Source organism: Rhea pennata, chromosome 1 (genome assembly GCF_028389875.1).
Source record: "Rhea pennata isolate bPtePen1 chromosome 1, bPtePen1.pri, whole genome shotgun sequence".
Taxonomy (NCBI): Eukaryota; Metazoa; Chordata; class Aves; order Rheiformes; family Rheidae; genus Rhea; species Rhea pennata.
In genome coordinates this window covers 69,909,111-69,929,063 of record NC_084663.1, presented here as the reverse complement: position 1 = coordinate 69,929,063, position 19,953 = coordinate 69,909,111, and the positions used below count along the sequence as shown (strand labels likewise).

Genomic DNA, 19,953 nt, shown 5'->3' with positions numbered 1-19,953 from the left:
GAGTGAGGTCTGTGTCAATGCCCAAGGTCTCTCCCAAAGTCTGAGACATGTGTCCACGCAGTGACTCTGGAGATCTGGGCACAGCATTGCGTAGTGCTGATGAACTGTCAGTCATCAAAAGTATAACCGTGGATGTTTGTGTGGAAATTACTAGTTTTCATGCATAGGCCTATCTTAATTCATCTAACTACTTAAATTATTTTTAAAATCTTTTTCCTTCATTATTTTATTGTGAATTCTTATTACTTATTTCTAAAGTTGTTGCAACAGAACACACTTTTTTTTTTTTTTTTTTTTTTTTTTTTTTTTTTTTTTTTATGATATGTAAGCAACAAGACAAAATTCTCCACCTCATTTTGGACAAGTATCCTTTGCCTTCTTTGGCAATCTACTGTCGAAACCTTTCCATCAAGTCTCTTTATTTAGCAGTTCTCTTAAAATATCTCTCTGTGGGTAGTGGTTTCCCCTCAAGCAAAGCATTTGTGCCCAAACTTAGTTCTGAGTGTCATACTCATCTTTTGCCAACTAGTGTCTTTCCTGCTGATCATGAAGTGTCTGGTAATGAAGAGATGTAGTTGCCAGGTGCTCAGTTTGTAGAGGCCAAAGAGATGTCATAATTTTTGACCATGAGCCAGTATCTGTTTTACTTCCTTTCACATTAAATGTTTTTTAAAGTTGCCATCAAACCAAAACTTTTTGATTTTTTTAAGTGATTTTTCTATCCAATTCAACATTGATCCAGTCCCAAATTGTGAGATGGCATTTATTATACAGAAGGGCCATTGAATATATGTAAAAAGGACTTGATTAATGATAGGAATTAAATGTTCCCAGTTTACTCACTAAAAAATATATTTTGTAAGAAATGGGGACTCATGCTATCTAATAGCAATTTGAGTAATTAAGTTCTGTTTAAATTTCTTGTCTGTTTCTTCTCTTTTAAGGTACTTCTTGCTTTCTGGCCTGCTGTTGTGATAGCACTGTTTTTTTCAGAAGTAACTGGCTGCCTGTGAGGTAGAAAGACCCATACATATCAAAAGGGCTAGGTTTGATGACACTAATCATCATCACACGCAGCCTTTCTCTGTGCCTGGTGCTGCGGGATTGGGGTTCATAAATCAGAGTAAAAGATACATTCCTTACACCTTGCAAAGTGCAAAGTTAGGTGCCTTGCAATGGGATTTTAATAGGCACCTGGCTGGCTGCAGGTAATAGCTGAGCCCACCAAAGGAACCTCTGGCAAGAGACCTCCCTTGAAATTTTCTCTCCCAGTCTTGGGTACTTCGTTGTCCCTTTTGGTTATAGACAAACAATTGGTTCACTCTTATCTCTTAAAAAAATAGCCAAAGGAGGTAGGTGCATGTCCCAGATCAGAGAGCCTGGCAAGTCTCAAGAAAACACCCAAAGCACAGCACTGCTGCCAAAGCCAAGGCTGAATGCTCTGCAGCAACCCTCTTAGTGACGTTCTGTCCCTGTGCAAACAGCGACATGATGTTCAGAAGGAGAAAAAAGTAGGAAGCTCTGTGTCTGCATCAGCTTAATGAGAGCGTTTCCTAGCACTAATTCTAATTATGGTTAATATCTAATGACTCTTTAATGTTAAGTCTGTATTTTCCAGCATATGTGTCTTTGACAGCATATATACCTTGTTTCTGGGATATATTTAAAAATGTTCTTCTCAATTTTTCTGCAATGATCAAGAGTTTAGGGTTGATACTCATCACTGTTGTTGAGACTCATAATCTTACTTACATAAAAGTAGCTCAAGTCATACAGTATCTTGCTTTTTGACAAAATATAACATGAAGCATGTTGAAAAAGACAGCTGAAACCTCACTTTTTTTTATGTGGAATGCAACATGTTTCTGGTCAAGAAAAGAAAAAATCTAATACTAGAAAGCTTCTCTGATATATTCAGATTTTTAATAAGCGTATATCATCACTGTTCCAAATAATTTAATAGATTTGTTCTGATTTCCATAAGCTACAATTTGGCCTATTATTTAATAAATAAATGAATAAATAAATAAAAATAAGAGGGGGAGAAAATAAACACGGAATGTTCATCATTCTGGCAGCAGTCAGCAAAATACCAGGTACATGTCTGTCAGCAGTGCCCCTTTACATCATTTTATTAGTCAGCTTTTTTTAGCTCACATGTAAGTGCTTTTTAAGATAAAAAATTGCTGTGATTTGATTTTTAATATTGTACAGTTGCAAGTGTTCCTTACATTTATCTTAGGATTTGTATCTCTTTTCAAGCATTTTTTCTGTTTTTGTCTTTTTACACCTGTTTCTAAGTTTTTAATCTGTTTGGATAGGTGCTTGGAAAAGAGCTTGTTGTTTGAATGGTATCACTTATACATGTTGGGATAATCAGTGTTTCGCTAAAAGAAGAAAAAGGAAAGAACTCATTATGCGAGTTGCTTAGAGAGTAAGAACAAGAGGTAATTATTAGCACTGATGCTGTTTTGTTTTTTAAATTGCTACAGTGTATGAAACTTCAGGAGTGATGTATGGGACAGTTATTTTTAACTTTTTAACAATACTATTTGATATGTTTACTCCATTTTTCTCATAGCAATTGCTGGGAGAGCTTTCAGAGGTAACAAAATTGCTCTTCTGATACTGAACCTCAAAAATGAGTCTTTTGGGCTGTGTGGTTATGCAGTTACAAAATGGCCAAGTGCATGTTTGCTTTGTTTGTAGAAATGAGTAGAACCGCCTGGAAGAAGGTGTGGATGTCCTCAAAACATCTGGTGTTCAAAAAAAAAAAAAGGAAAAAATAAATTATAAGTTGATTCTAATGTGTAATCGGCCTCTGTGCAAAAATCTTCTACAAAATTTGAAGCATATTTCAATTCGGTTTCATCTGTAAATGTAGAATTTAAGTGAGACTTCCTTTTTTATTTTCACTGCAACTCACAGCAGGTCATTTTGATCAGGCTTGTAGTTGCAGTGCAACAGTTCAGCAGTTGCGTTAGTAGCATCAATTAAGAGCTACACGTAGTGTTTAGCTGTCTCTTTTACTGAACTGCGATTGCAGTGATATGCAGTGGATGCCTTGCTTTGTAATGGATCATCTCTACCATAAAAAGAGCACTGCTTTTTCCTTGCATGTCATTTAAGAAAGTCTGGGGCAGGGGCACATATGACAGTACATTGTGGGGATAATGGTCCAGAATTTTTGAATCTGTGAACAAGATAAAGTTATTTCTGAATATCAGTATGAGATTTTACTACCTATGAAGGAAATAAATTCATTAACTTGGTTTTGGACATATAATGGTACATCTATACATTATAAATTATGTATGATCACTATATACCTACTAGGATGCTCAGTTTCCTCCAAAGGACAGATTTCTTGAATATGCATTATTCTGTCTGTTCTCTTTTATGTTCTGCATTATGCATTTTTGGCATTTGACATTTTAAAAAGGAATTATTGTCTTGTCATCATAGTAGTAGTAAATCATATGATTTTTTAAAAATCTCTCCACAATGTACTGCAGAAGCTGAGCACAAAATAATTGAGATTAATGTTTTTAAACAACTCAACTCAAGATAAAAAGAAATAAAGAGGTTTAACAGGGAAGAATATTGTAGGACTATATGTGTGCTTGAATCACTACCATTTAAATTAAATAAAAAATTCATGGAAACAAAGGATGTTTGTCTTAGACTTAATTGGTTGGCCGTAGAACCTGATCGGATAAATTTTCCACTGGTGTAGCTCAGTGCAGCTTGGCTGTCATGGCCCCAGTTTGCATTAACAACAAAACGCCTAGTGTTCCTTCTCCTCCTACCAGTTAGACTTAGCAATTTGGAGATTTCTCTGTAAGGGCGGTTGCTGATGTTTAATGAAAGCTTGATAGTTGTCAGGGCAGTGATGTGCTGCTCAGGTTCTAACATATGGCTCCTACAAATATTTTCCTACTTAATCTGTCGTAAACCCTATACCTCCAAGGAAATAGGGAAGCGTATCTCAGGAAGGAGGAATGAGTCTGGGGAATGTACTCATCTATTTTCTTACCAAAGTAAGCAGACTTCTCATAACCCAGAAATGAGGTATCACTACTGAGCAAACAGACTTTAATATTAAACTTTATAGCTATGTTAGTTTGAAACTGCAGGGAGGGAGCCCTGTTAAAATACTGAGATGTACACTTTGAACTGTTTGAAAGAAAAGAGTGGTACTGATTGCTTGTGAGCTTCTGGGCTTGTCCATCTCTGCAACCCCTTTGGGATAAGGTATGCCTTTTTGTTGTAATTGATACCATTCTAAAGGCAAATAAGGAGAGAGGAAAACATTCCTCAAAATTACTCCTGAGATACCTGGTGTGTGACTTCTGCCACAGTTGGTTATTAATAGCGAGATAACATCCACATTTTTGCAACACAGATTTTGTAAAGAGGGGAAAAAAACAACTATCCTAAGTATTGTGGAGTTCTGTGATTTTTTTTAATTGGTTTGTTACGTTGCTCTGGCTTTTAATGGTCACACAAACAGTTGAAATGTCACAACTGAATCGGTAGGAGGAACAGGAACTTTTTACACAATGTCCGCAGCTCAAGAAATAATGAGTAACCCCAATCTCAGTGATATTCTTAAATTAAAGCATTAGTCAGGCTTAGGTGTGGCTGAATATATTTGTTTTCACTATTTTTTCTCTAACGTCTATAATACATGTGTTTTTATGCTGATAAACTCCAACAATTCAAAAATTTTGGAAGCTGTTTAAAAGTGCCAGCCAGCAGAAGTTCTGAGTTTAAAAACACTTTCATTTATAGAAATTGTTGTCCGGAAGAAAGAAGTAAGTTGCAGGTAATCTGATTATTGTGAATTCTGAGAGATCAAGTTTTAAAGCTCTTATCTGGCGAGAAAGGTGTCTTTCTGGAATAAATGAGATGAGTTGGTGCAAAGAATCCAAGCGTTTTCTGCAAAAACCTGAATTCCCCTGGCTTCTCATCCAAGCTGCCTTGTTGAACCAAGTCTCCCTGGGCCTTTTCAGAAACAGAGGATGGACCATGTTGCGAAACAGCCCGACCCGGTTCCCGCTACGCCTTCGCCGCCTCCAACGCCCGCTCCCGTCCCCGTGCCCGTCCCGCTGCCTCCCACCGCACCAGCGCCGATACCCGTTCCCGTCCCCAAAGCCCCAACAGCCGTCAGCCGCCAGAGCAGCACCTCGAGCGACAGCGGTGGCGGCAGCGTCGCACGTGACACCCAGAGGCACAAGCAGCTGCCTGTGGATCGTAAGTTTGCCCAAGACGCAAGGAAAAAAAAAAATTTTCTCCTGTTCCTGTGTGTTCTGGTTAATCTTTGAAATCGTGTGTTTCAGATAAATATTTAGGAAACGTTTGGCTTTCAGCCTGAGTCTAAATTATACGCTTTCTGCATATAAAGTGTTCTGACCCTCTCTAATCATCGCGGTGAGCGAAGGCAAGAGGCTCCTACGAGTACTTGTCCCAGTTCCAAAACAGAAGCTCATCCTCTCCCTTTATGACTTAGGATTTTTAATCAGTGATACCAAATGTGGTAAATGCCCGTGCTGATATTCTGCCTAATGTACATGCTCCTCCTGGGCTCACTGCTGCATTAGCATTTAAATCACTTTTAAAACCAGTTCTTGCACTTGCATCAATGGTTATCCGTGTTTTGAGGGTGTTTACCGTTTTGAAACATGTATTCATGATCATATTCATGACTTGATGCATAGGAACCTTACTGTAAAAATAGTCTCTTAGGAGAATTATTTTATAATCAGATCCCCTTAGCTAGATTAAAGCACCAGCAGCTGACAGGCCATTGAGCAAACTCCCATGGCCTCGTCTTAGGAGGACACAGGGACGCACTGTAGAGTCCTCTGTCTGGCAAAACACGACAACCCGCACCTGGCAGTGTGGAGGTCATGGGAAGCATTGCCTAAGGCAGTTTGTAAATAGCATTATAAAACCTGACTGCTGAGGCTCCTACTCTCTATTAATTGAAAGGTAAGAGTTGGCTTAAAAGAGCTTACTTTATAAATCAATAGTTCTTGCCCTAAATGTTCTTTAAGCAATGTAATTGTGTAGCTTACAACCAGCTAAAACTCATAGGCAAGCAGTTACTATAGCTATTAAAACAGTAGCTATCAAAATAAAATAATGAACCTTTTGCAGTTCAAGAGTTTGCAGTTTTTCCCATCCCCAGCACCTCTGTCTTATCAAAAATTCCCAGTTCCGTTTGAGGTGAGAAATGGAACGTTTCTGCAGAATGGCTTTCTTCCCCCCTGCATGCCTTCTGGAATAAGCACACTTCAGGGTGCAAAACGGAGCCAGTGGGGGCTGTTTTCATGTTGCCCAGTGCTAGCCAAGCTCTCTCCTAAGCTCTGAACTCAGGTAGGCTGGGACCCTTTTGCACCAGGGGCGTTTTGGTGCATTTTTGTTTTCTCAACTAACAAATTACTTGGCTGGAAGTTATAAACAGAGAACAGCCTCCCAGGAGGAACATGCGTCACTGCTGTTTCCTCTAAGAAACAGCAAGGCCAGCTTCTACCTTTGTCCTATTTTTGGTGGTCTGTTACTTAAACAAAAAAAGAAACCCAAACGGTTTTAAAAGTTGTGGAGAGCAAGAATGAACTTCTTTCTCCCTCCAAAAAAGTGATTGTCCATTTTAAAGGGGACATTGTGTGCTGTAGCGGTTTTGTTCACCTGAACCCAAGCCTTCTTTCCATCTGTTAGGGATGGAAAACTTGGGGACCATCTGAGATTCAGGTCGAGGTGTGTAGGGTTGCTGCAGACAAGAAGGTTGCAGCAGGTTGGCTGCATCCCTCTGCTGTTGCTGGCACCCCAGGGCCTGCGTGGGGGCTTGCGTGCCTTCGCCGTGAGCCGTCACGGAAACTTGAAGGGTCTTTAGGTACTTCTCAGTTACCACCAAATAGCTGCCTCTGCAAAGGCAGGGGTGACCGTTTCTGGGGGGGCTCCTGGCCAAGGACCCACCTGAACCATGCCAAGAGTATGAAGTAGAGAAACTACTTCAAGCTGAGCTTGCATTTTACATATTTATGATAGCGTATCTAGAAAGAGTAATAATCTCTTATCTAGTGGCTAAATATTTATCTTCTGATATAGTCATGGTCTAGCTGAAGCGTAAGTCTTTTAGAATCTGTGTAAATACAAGGGAGATAGCAATTTTCTTGCTCCCTTCCTGTTTGGGAAAATAACTGGTTCATGCTTCGGTAACATTGCCTAAAGGCTTTACTTGTATATCCCATCCTCAGACCTTCACATATCACTGAGCACATGTCATTTTGGCATCTGTTTCAAACTCTGAGGAGAAAAACGCCGATACTCTGAATGCCTCAAAAAAAAAAATTTTTTTATTAGAGGTTCTTTGTTCCCTTTCAACCTGGGGCTATTTTGTAAAAGAGAAAATAGCTAAAACAACTATTTTTTTCTTTTTTTCTGGTGGTAGTGTGCAAAAAAAAAAAAAAAAAAAAAAAAAAAAAAGCCTATGCAAAGCTTGTCTTATTTATTTGTTTATTGGTCTTAGTGGATATAGATGTAGGTCTTTGGAGAGATTTGGGGAGAATATAAAAAGAAATCAGAGAATGGAACATTTTTGCCATCTTATGTTTTTCCTTGTGAGATTGTCATTTTACTTTGTTGCTGTCAGTGTAACTAGAGAGAAGGAATGACTTTTGACATCAGAGTCCGTCAGAGAAATTGGTGTAGTTACTGCTTGTGTATCAAAGTGAGAATATTAAATAAAGCTGACTAAAAATACCATCCTAAGGAAATCCTGAGACTTTCTGAGGTCGCTTACAGTTCTGTGTCAAAGTATTTCTATATTAATACCAAAGTTACTGCGGGCAGAGTTTAACTGTGCTAAATTAAATCTCTTTTCTGTGGCTGAAAAGATATTTACACCTTTTGGGGGTTCTGCCTATTTAGTGAATGTGTCTGGAAAGAAAAAAAAAAAAAAAAGAAAAAGCAAGCAAGAAAACATAGATTAAGATTTAGAGCAGGGTGAAAGAAACAACCTGAGTTTTCTTTATTTTGAAGCCCCCTTGAGAGTAACTGCTGTGGTGCACGTCCCCCCTCTTTCCGCAGGCAGGAAATCCCAGATGGAGGAGGTGCAGGACGAACTCATTCACCGGCTCACCATCGGCCGGAGCGCTGCCCAGAGGAAGTTCCACGTGCCGCGACCAAACATCCCCGTAGTTAATATCACTTACGACTCGTCGCCTGAGGACGTCAAAGCGTGGTTGCAGTCCAAAGGATTCAACCCTGTGTAAGTTGGAGGGCAGATGTAAGAAAATTTACTAAAATGGATCTCCTGTATTCAGATGCTGTCTGTCTGCTTTTGGAAATAGAGCAGTCCTCTGAAAATCAAGGTGTGTCAAGTAAGCCACAGTATTAAACTATATATGTATATATTACATATATAAAGAATATATATCTATGGGGATATGTATATACATACACACACATACACACATGTTCTATATCTGTAGGGGGATTGTGTATACATATGTATGTCACACACGCTCTAGGTGACCCTGCTTGAGCAGGGAGGTTGGACTAGATGATCTCCAGTGGTCCCTTCCAACCTCAACCATTGTGTGATTCTGTGGTACACATGCATGTGCACACATGCAAACACGCATACCCATATGTGTGTGTGTGTGTGTATGTATATATATGTATATATATGTATATATATAAATCTCCATGAAAAGGTACTGGTTATTACACACACTAAATTGCCTTCAAGTGTCCTGTTGCATGAAGTTTTGCCTTGATTTAGTGGCCCTACCTTGAAGTAACATGGGATAGAAATATTTTTCTTTCACTGGCCGGTGCATTTTTTGCTTATTTGTGGTCTGTTCTGTCGTTCTGATTCCCCAGGACTGTTAACAGCCTCGGTGTGCTGACGGGCGCGCAGCTTTTCTCCCTCAATAAGGAGGAACTGAGGACTGTCTGCCCGGAAGGGTCTCGAGTCTACAGCCAAATTACGGTACAGAAATCTGCCTTAGAGGTAAGTATAACCCTTCTTGATAGTTTAGTGCCTGCTTGCTGATAGCTGTGAAATAAGTTTTGTTTGAATCGCCGCTTTTGAACCTGTAGAAATAAATAGACCTTTTTGTGGGGCAGTTTTTCTCTCAGTTCCCATCATGTTTGTACCTTCGGTGTTTGGTATCAAGCCATTAGAGCAGCAGCCCTAAAAACACGGGGTGGCCTGCTCCCGCTTCTAAGGGAGCTCCATAAAGCTTTAGCAAAAGTGTCTGGTAGTACTTAAATACTCAAGCTTACAACGTTGTGTCCCATAATCAGGCTCCTGAGGTTACAAGAAGACAAATGATCCCCAAAAATGCCTTTGGGGAAAAACTGCAGGAGAGTGTGAAATGCCCTTTCTCTTGTCCGTGCTCTGCCCGCTGCTTGGATGAGAGGTAGTCGTGGTGCTTTCAGTAGCAATGCTGCCACGATAGTTTTGCCCTATTTATGTAGAGGAGGTCAGATATTTTTTAGGCCTCTGAAAAAGATGGAGTGAGCGAGCTGTTGAATTTTGCAGCGTTTTAGGTTTAAAGCTGAGGCACTTTCATTGGCCTGCATGGAGACATGGTTTCCACTGCGGCCATGATCGCGTGGTGGGATCTGGAGCATACCTGGAGGCTGCTTCTGCTTCCCAAGTGCAAGAAAAACATGCTGGACACAGTGCGAGCAGTGGCTAAACGTAGTGTGTTCCCATATTTACTGCGCTGAAGCAGTTTAACTACAATACTATTGTTCTTAAAACAATTCTGTATACAAGTCTTTAAGGTATTTAAGGGAAAATGTTTACCAATTTTGAATGAGGAAAATTGCAGTTATATTGATTTTTTTTAAAAAAAAAAAAAAAACTTAACTGCAGTAAGTACAGAAATGAACCTAGGTATTGTCTACAGGTAAGACTAGCCCAGACAAGAAGCTATAGTCTTCATATCCTGTTTAAGAAAACCTTGAAAAAATATAAAAATGTCTCTCTCTCCCCATCAAGCTGGGACTATCTTGCTTAAATAATTTTGAGTTTTTACTCCAAGGCATATTTTTAAAGAGAAGCTTAGGATGACATGTATTTTACAGTTTATTGATCAGTGTGGGTCAGAGAGCATTTCTTTCTGTCCCTACTTAAAACTTGTTTTATTCCTTTCTTCAAACCTCATTTTCCTGTGAAAGGAGGGGAGAAATGTTTCACTCTTATGCTTAGGAGTATGCTATTATAGAATGGTCCAATGCAATTCATTATTTTCTAGTGAAAATAGATGTGAATTCTTCACATTTTCTAAATGTCAATGCTCTCATTTAAGCTCCATTAAAAAAGACCTCTGCCTACTGAGATGCAGGTGTGAAAAAGAAAAAGCATGTTAAAGTAACTTAAACACACATTTACCTCCATATCAGTGTTAAGTAGTATGTGTTCTATGGTTTAGAACTTTAAAGTATTTAATTTTTTTCTCTTTCTTAAATAGAATGTTTTTTTCTTACCGAAGTGTTTTAGGATGTGATTAAAAGAACTGTGCGATCTTTATACCTCTGGGATGCTGAAATGAGAATTTTTAACACTATGCCAGAAAGAATATTTCCTTTTAAGAGTTCTCTGTCCTACCAAAGGACCAAGTGTCTCATAGGGTGTTACATTAACTTTATGGTTATTCTATGCATGTATGTGTGTCCCTGCTTACATATTTAAGAAAGTACTCTTCATCTTCATGGTGCAAATTGATTTGAAAACCAGAAATGTACCAGATTTGTAGAAGTCTGTGCTTTTTCCCCTCTGTGCTCTTTTTCTGCTTGGCTCAATTTAGATCTCCAGTCTGCAGGAAACAGTGCAGTCAAAACTTGTCTAATAAATACTCTGCAAGTGTTAATAAACAGGTACTGAGAGTTTAACAACAAGGTCATTGCATTTTGTTAGTGAAGCGGTAACAGATATTTTTTCCTGCTTCAATTATCTGAGTTATAGCTGATTTAAATTTTAATTTGAAACGTAAAAACCATTCCTGATTGCATTAGCCCTTATCTACTGCATTTTTACAAACATGAAGAAGCACTTTCCTTCCTGTGTACATAGCATTTCGAGTCACAGGGTTTAAGAGTGAGTGTCCTTACCCAAGAGGATATGGAAGAATAAGTACAGTTTACTGGTAACAGTGATTTATCTTCACGTTACCTAGCAAACATGAGCTTGCTTGCTCCAAATAAGGAGGCATTTTTATTGCTCAAACTAGAAACTTTTCCAGTAACACAGGCTTTTATATGCATTTATACTTGTTCTGTCAGTGTCAGGCCTATTATACAATCAAATATAATTGAATGCTTTTATAAAAAGTTTTGGGGTTTGAACACAGGAGTTGTATATGATTAATAGGTGGCAAAGTTTCATGAAGTTCTGCAGTCCTGGCATCCTTTATGTAATACTTGTGGTGTCATATTTCAGTAAATGACTTAGGCATTAAGTACAAATAGCAATAACGTCAAGAGATAGAATAAACACTTATGCTATCTAAAACTCCTTGCCTGTTTTTTATTTGCTGTATTTCTACTCAGGATCTTACACAAGTATTTCTTGACTCATTTCACTTTTACAGGTTAATGAACCTATCTCAAATTTTGGGCTGTATTCCCAAATACTGACAAACCAGATCTTCTCTTTTTTATGCATCTGCTTTTCTTTTTTTCCCTACCTCAGATAGTTGGAATTCAGTAATTTTACTTTTGGAGGAAAAAATGAGTGTGTTAGAATAATTGCAGTTGTTTTGCTTTATTTTAATGGTGACATCACCATTAAAACATCATTAAACCATTAAAACCATTAAAACATCAGAGGAAGCAAAACTCCTAGCGGAATTTTGTGCCTACTGGATAAACACAACCTAGTAACACATTGCAAATGTGGGAAGGGGTTTGGGGTTTACAGCTCTCTGGGCCTGGTCAAGCAAAAAGATAACTGAGGAAAACAGCATCAAAGATGGCAAAAGAGATGGGCATACCTAGGACCAAACACTGCTTTTTCTGTCAGAGGAAATGGCGGTGGTACACACCCATGTCTCAAAAGAAGGCAAGATGCAGATACTTGGTACCGGTCAGAGTATCCCCCGCCCAGTGAAACTGTTTTCTGAGGTTTTCTGAGAGATCTGACGTTCACCATGTATGCTGAGTGCAGTGCATTAGAGCAGCTGTGCCTATATAGATCTATTTTCTCATTGTAAAGTGAAATTAATAATCTCCATGATTGTGAGTTTTATGTTCACGTGTCCTCAACTTTGACTGGTTGTTTCAAGTTCTGATGTTAGAAGGTATTACAGAGGTGCAAGTGTAGAGGTGCCACATTCTGAATAACTCCTTTATCTCCAGGTTGGAGCACTTCAGGTCTGTGTTCCTCTAGACCTCCTGTTCTGTCAGTCAGAAGCATGAGCATACATCCATCTAAGGCTGAAAATGGTTCCTATCTCATATACACATCCGTTTGTGTGGAAGAATAGTTTATTCTCTTTGACATAAGTAAATGTAAGGACATAGATGCAGAAGTAGTCATAATGGGCTATGGCTCTTTTAGAGCTCCTGTATGACTCTTGGAATAAATTCCGGCTTCCTCCTGCACCAACAGCTATGGGATACTGATGCTTCCTCATCTGAGTAGAGAGAAAGTTTGGTAAATAAATAAGCCCAAGGTCTAGCAGTCTGTTCCCTGGAAATGTTATTCCCAAGAACAGCCCTAGGTGCTTGGCTACCCTGCACTGTCTCTGAGTAGGATGTATCTGATGTGCTGTGCCACATGATGTATTGCAATTGGTTTAGTTGAGCAGCACTTCAAGCACATCAGTCATATTGTTTTTGATGTTATCAGGAAGGTAAAATGTTTCAGCTTCAGCTGCTCAGTCTTTTGCAGGAAAGTATTTCTACATGACCTTAGATAAAGCAAGTTGTTGGGTATCTAGTAATGTTTCTTTACGTTTGACTTCAGTCATGGGGTGACTGCTGTTCTTGCTCTGCATCTGAAACCAAATGGGGAAGGACAAGATGAACTAAGACAAGTAAAAGTGCTCTCTTGCCTTCAGTGAGTCATACTTGCTCTGTCACACCCATAATCAACCCCACTTAGCCTTTCCACTTTGGGAGGAAGGGGGAGAGCAGTAGTAATTTCCTTAGGACAATCATCCTGTCTTCTTTCCCTGTAAACCCTCAACCTTTCCACCAGTTAGTGACATCACATGATGTGTTGTAATGGGTATAATAAGACAAATCTATATTAAATTTTATATAATAAGTTTTAAGAGTTAAGAATCAATTGAGTCATTCTTTCTATAGCTAACTTAAAGTTTGTTTTGCATATTTCAAAAATAGTTGCTGCTGCTTCATTCAAAGGATATTTTGGTAGATAGTTTTGAAGCTTGGAAATAACAAGACAGTGGAGATAAGATTATAAACCAAGATCTTATCTTATTCAAAGGCATGCATGGTTTGGCAAGTTGTGCTCTAGTCAGTGGGTATGTGTCCTGGCCTTCATTTAGGCTGTTAGAGCACTCTGGAGCTAGCTCAGCAGACCTTTACTGCAGCTTTTCATCCTAAAATGTAAAATAAAACCTTGTTGTTGCAATACTGTTTCTCAGGCAACACCGCTGCTAATATAATTTAATTCATATTGCTGCATTCTAAGTTTGAAATCCCTATCTCTGGGCAGCTAATGCATGATGACATCTTCTGTAATGCAGAATGCCAAGGCTAGGTTTCTGAATCCTTACCTAGGCTTGGCTCAGCAGACCCTCAAGCATGCATTAAACTTGTTTCTCTTTCACCAAGGCTTTACATGCTTCAGCTTCTAACTACAGTTGCCATGATTTTAAAGTATTCAAGGGTGGAATGCTAACAAACTTGGTGGATTTTAACCCTGTATTTACTGAGGCAACATTTCACTCCATAAAAATCCAACATTTCTAGGGACTTGTGCAAGAAGTAAAGATCCTTGGTAGTTTTAAAAGCCAAGATGACATTTTTAATAGTTTGCAGACTCTTTCCTGGTCAACAGTCAAGAATAGTGTAAACCTTTCCTATTTCAAATGTTATTTAATGTTATTCTTAGTGTGTTTTCAGATGTGGTGCCTCGAGGTGGATTTAACTTGTTTAAGCATCTCTTTTAATAAAATGTTGTTAGAGAATCTTCATCCTGTGTCACAACCACAAAATAACACCTGTTCTGTTCTATTCATTTATAGGCTAACAGTGGTAGTTCAGAACTGCAAGAAATCATGAGAAGACGACAAGAAAAAATCAGTGCAGCTGCCACAGATTCAGGAGTGGAGTCCTTTGATGAAGCAAGCAGCCACTAAACGTCTTTCCTCTTTTCTTTAAGCCCATTGTTCCTAACATTATAGCATCATGCTTTGCTTTAGGAAGCAGTGAAGGAGTCTTATTACCTTGTAAACATAAAGAAAATTTACAGTTAGTTTTCACAGAAATACCTGCTGTTGGCTTCTCATGATTCAAAATGAATAGATGAGAAATGCAGTTGGAAGTACCCGACAAGTGAAAATATTGGCACTTGAATCGCTTACATCCAAAGAAAAGTCCTGGCTTTATGGAAGTAACCATTCCATGACACACAAACTGAAACATGTTTTGGATTCATCCTAGTGAAACTGAGCCAGCAATAAAAAGTATTTGAACCCTTCAGTAATAATAAGATCTTGAATCCCATCTCCTGCTGTAGTTTGCAATTCTGTCTTTTTGGCTAAGGCTTTCTTATCATGCTTTCATCTGCAGGATGTTTAGTTAAGTTGTTGGTGCCAGCAGTCAAAGAGAAAAAGTTTAGGGAATGAACAGCAGCCCCAGCATAGACTGAATCTTTCCTGCACCACTCTTGAGATGTTTTATTACTAATGATGCTGTTTATGACAAAATAATACTCTGTACTTTGATTTTATCAATGCTTCACTCATGATGAACCATAATATTACACAGCAAGGAATAAATAGAAAATAGTAAAGCAAGTCAGCTGAAAGAGGTGATCAGATCTGCTGTAGGTAACCATGAAAGAATTTGCAATACTTCTTGGTTTTTAGTGGACTTACATTTTTTGTTTGTAACTTAACCTGTCAAAAGAACAGTGTATAACCTAGACTTCTTTCTGTGTTGATCCCTATGTCAATTTTTCTTATGTAAAAAGTTGTTATTGTTCCTTTATAGACTTAATCTTTTGAAAAAGTGGATTCCTGGAAGCAAAAGGGGGAGAAAAGGAACATCCCTTCCAGCAGATATTATTTTTGAAGATACAATGATCTTTGTTTTTGTCACAAAAATGTTTATTGTTTCACGTGGTCTTGTGATTTTATATATAATATATATATTATATATAATATATAATATCACTTAATTTAGACATTAATCGTCTAGTTTGATTAAGTTTCATAGTGCCTTTTTCACATGAATCAGCTTAAAGTCTGCAATAAACAGTATTTCATGTCTGTTAAATTGTTGTATCTTTGTGACTACAAAGATGGTATTGAAATAAGAGAGTGTTCTTGATTTTTGCCATTAGTTTGCTCTTCCTCTGAGTACAAGGAAAAAGAATCGTATTCATTTTTTTCATAAAAGAAAAATTCCAATCTTAATAAAGGTGTTTAGTGCCATTCATTGTAAATGTCCTTATAAATACTGCTGTGTGTTGGTTATGTGTCTATATATAAACATATGTATATTTTTACATTTAATATATATTCTTTATGCATGGTAAAAGTACATAGGTGCTACGCCTGTCATTTCAATGTAGAATTGGATCAGAAAGGGAAGAACCCCAAACTGAAGTCTGCAAGCAGCATAGCGATGACCATGAAATTGGTTCCTCTCTTACCCAGCTGGAGAAACAATTCTTCTTGATTGCCTTCTTCCTATTCGAAACATTTTAATCAGAGAATCTTTATGATAACTCCATCTAGTCAGCCTATATATGTAGCTTTATGGGAGAAAATTGTCAGTCTCCCCATGCGTCCTATCATCAAAGGTCAAGTCTAGTCATCCAAAGATTTGAACTGTTCAAGATTTGAACTCTGATTCAACTTAAAATTTTCTCTTCCTCATCTACTTTAATAGGTGTCTGTACTTAGCCCAAAAAGCGATTGCTGTACAGCAAAGTGCCATATGCTGGGTCATGAGTGACTAATAAAAATAAAGCAAGATCTGAAGCTAATTCTACATGGATGCCACTTTACTTGTAAATACAGGAGGAGTAAATCTCTTAAGAGGTCTTTGAGACTAACGTTTAAAAATTATTCACTCTCCTTTCATGTGGAAAGTGTGTCTGATACCAGAAAGGGCGTTGTAGTGGTTACTTGTACGTCTATTCCCTTGATAATGGTCAAAATATGAGCCCCATTTTCATACTCTCAGCAGGCTTATCCTAGCATTTAACATTTTGCCCAAAAGGAGGAATCAGCTCCAAGACTCCTATTTGTTGCTCTTGGCAGAAGCACCGTATCTCACCTCTGAGAAGGAAGAGGCAGCTTCACAGCTTGTTTTAAAGCCATGCTCCAATATTATTGTCAACTGATGTGAGAAGAACCAGACAAGTTTGAATGTGGTCAGCATGGTGAGATGCATCTTTGGAGATCCTTGGGAGGGAAATAGGCCATCCCTTCCATGTACTTTAATGATAAGCGGAATAACCTGTCTGTTCTTGTTGGGTTTTTTGTGTGTTCTTTTTTTTTAATTTACTAGTAATGACTTATTAATACAGTGCAGCTAGAAGTTGCACTTAGCCTTTAACAGTGCTAAATTAGACAGCATGATTTCTGTTTAACAGTCTGTGAAATCTAAGTGGCATTAAGGCAACTGATTTCCCTTTTGTGCAAAAATTACATTAGTGATTTAAGGCACACTGGAGAGCTGCTTCTGTCTACCTGAAAAATCTTTGACTTATCTGGCTTTGACTAACTTGACTTTGCTGGCAATTACAAGAAATTTAATTTTGGGTTAACAGTGAAAATAAAATGTTTTTTCAGTGTCTTAGTTGAAAACAACAATGGTCAAATGCAATATTTCTTTCAAAATATTTTTTTCAGGAGTTGAGCAGAGAGGATTTTTTTTACACTAATATTTTAGGAAAATGCAGTACATGAGGACTGTCTTTGAAAAAGAAGCAAAATGATTATTTTATGTCAATAAAAGTGCCTTTTCAATTGTCAGAAAAGAGTTGGTGTTTGATAACGTAACTCCTTTACTATTTTGCTGTCATTGAGTCTACATTTTTAACTGGAGGTGGGCACAAGTCTTAGCAGCATATGTCCACTCAGCAGTTTTAGGTTTTCTAAACATACGTATTTAAACATTGGCATGTCACTTCTTTCCACTCCTTTAGTCTGCTGCTTTCCTAGGGACATCGGGGGAAAGAAAGCCACTATGAAACCTCACACTTAGTTCATAAAAAGAAAAAAAAACATGTCTAACCTACACTTCTGGTACTGACACATGGGAAAGGTTAGATACCGTCTATCAAGTCAAATGTTAAACAGTGCTTGGCTCAGACGAACTGTGGCTTATGAGTTTTTTTTTTTTTTTTTAGTGTATTTTCATTACTCTAAAATCATTATTGTGTTATTGTGTTAAATAAAAGACAATAAGTGTTACTTTGGGCCCAGAAAATAAATGCAGAATTGCACAGTATTGATGTGTGCAGAAATCAATGATTGATTTGGAAGCATCTGTAGAGATGTGATGTTCTGAAATGTATTGAGCTGCCAGTGACTTTAAGCATATTCATCAGATGGTTGTGAAGTGCTTTGTTAGACAGTAACTTTAGTGCTTTACTAATTTAGCTAGGGAAACAAATAGAAACCCAATAAATACTAATACAAGCTGGATTAAGCATTTTGTTTTTCCTTTTTTTCCTTTTTTTTTTTTTTTTTTTTTTGAATTTTTTTGAGGCATTTTGATTTTGCAGTTTCCAGGATGTACAGAAGCAAGAGGCGGTCTTTATACCCACACCTTTGCTCAAGCAAGCGTCACCATTAATTTTTCTGGGCTACTTTTCATGAATAAGGGGAATGTGACTGTTAACAGAGCCAAACGCTTCTGGCCATGTCACCATTTTATAGCAGCCTTATTTTTCCAGGATATTTTCCTCATCTATGAAGTCAATGTAGTATTAAAAACAAGATGTGAGCAGACCTGTCTGAGGACTGAGCTTGAAGCCTCAAGACAGTATCTGAGAGAGTGCATTTGTGTGTTGTGCCTCTACTCAGACTCTACTGTCAAAGTAGTAGAAGCAGTGGAGTTACCTCTGTGGGATGCATACGTGAGGAAATTCTTAAAGTGTGCGTGGTTACTGCACAAGCAGGTTGAATCGTTCTTGCTGTTGTGTTACATTTCAGCTCATGCATGCCTTCAGAGTCTTCTTCAGCTTCTCTGTAGTGACACGTTTGGGTAAAGGCTGCAACTTTGGCCTTTTACTACACTAGCGTCCAGATCAAAACTAGTAGCGGAATATTAATGTTTGTGCTTCTACTTCTTGATAACATTTGTAGATTAAGAAAGAAGGAGATCAAAGAAAACAGAGAGACTTCCTAGACACTTCCCACTTGGCACTGACGTCTGTCACCGTGAAGGCTCAAAACCCGCTGATCCCATCCGTTCCGACAGTGCTAACAATGTTATCTTCTCACAAAAAGATGCCAAAAGCAACAGACTTTGCCTGGCTGTATGAAACTTGTGTTTTCATAGAAGCCCTTTAAAAAGTTAGAGCTGGACAGGGGTGATGTGGGTATGCAGTTGGCAAGCTTAATGGGGAGGGAAGGGCCATTCTAGTGCACAGGATTGCGCGTTGAATATTTGACAAGAGGTGACTGTGTCCTCTTTAGGCACAGAAAAAGCAGTAAAAAAGAAACAAAGCGCAACTGCTTCTTTTCAAACTCTTCTTAATCCTTGCAGGAGGATGCAATAAAATAGGTCTGAAATGCCAGCTATGCCAGGAGTCGCTGCGCAGAGCACGTTAGAAGAAACAACGCTTTTGCGTACAGCTCGGACAACTTTGTAAGACCTGTCCTTAGGTCCACCTGTTTGCACCTCCTCTGAAAACATGCACGGTATCAGGCAATAATGAGAAAAACCTCTGGTTTAGAAAAGTGGTCGTTCAGTGAGCAGAGCTGCTTTTACCCACAGCTGGGTCTATAGCTGCTATAAGCGCAGCGCATCAGTATGGGGCGCCTATGGTATCAGCAGAGCTGCAGGAATGAAACTCATCCTTCAAACAATTCATTACAGAAACTGAAAGCTGAGGCAGCTTTACAGATCTGTGATGACTTGAGAGGTCTGCTTTGATGGATACTGGAAAGCACATCAACATGCAGCACAAATCCAAAGTAAAGGGCTTTTTTTTCGAACTGGCTTTCAGTACATGTAACAAAGTAAACCTGAAGGTATGACATGCTGATTAATGCTAAAAGGGGCTGCACAATCCTTCTGAATCACCGTGTCTCCCAGAATCTTTTATTGCTTTAGCTACACCTTTGAAGTCCTCTAAGAGAGCTTTCCCTTGCCACTCCAACACACAGTTATGTAGTTTCATGTATGTGGCAGGGAAGGAATGTTTTTGAAGTTTGTTTGTTTTTTTTTTTTTTTTTTATTATTACCAATTTTGTGATGAAGTAACTATTAAAGGAAAAAAAATCCTGCTGTTAACCTGCTAGTTGAATAATTCTTTGTCCTGAATTCAAAAGCTGTCTAGTATATTCAGACTATCAAGGCAGTATCATTTGCAACAGTACCATTTAGCATCGTTGCAGCAGTAATCTAGTTACATGTCATGACCAGGCACTGCTTTATTACAGCCAGCTCACACTGTGATGTTTAGCAAGTAGCTCGATTACTCTGTTCTATGTTATCAATGGACAATGGAGAGCAGTTGGGGAATGCGGTGGATGAGAAAACAGGATTTTTTTT

At 38.4% G+C, this 19,953-nt stretch overlaps 1 protein-coding gene across 8 annotated transcripts in view; it reads left to right on the top strand.

Annotated features, from left to right (window-relative positions):
• EPS8 (EGFR pathway substrate 8, signaling adaptor) overlaps positions 1 to 17,876 on the top strand; it is a 139,299-nt gene extending 121,423 nt beyond the window's left edge. For all 8 annotated transcript variants that reach the window (XM_062591196.1, XM_062591179.1, XM_062591171.1 and 5 more), the window contains 4 exons: positions 5,016 to 5,256; positions 8,095 to 8,275; positions 8,893 to 9,022; positions 14,238 to 17,876. In XM_062591196.1, the coding sequence (XP_062447180.1) occupies positions 5,016 to 5,256; positions 8,095 to 8,275; positions 8,893 to 9,022; positions 14,238 to 14,351 (666 nt within the window). In that variant the 3' untranslated portion in view covers positions 14,352 to 17,876. The remainder of the gene's footprint in view (positions 1 to 5,015; positions 5,257 to 8,094; positions 8,276 to 8,892; positions 9,023 to 14,237) is intronic.
• The last annotated feature ends 2,077 nt before the right edge of the window (positions 17,877 to 19,953 follow it).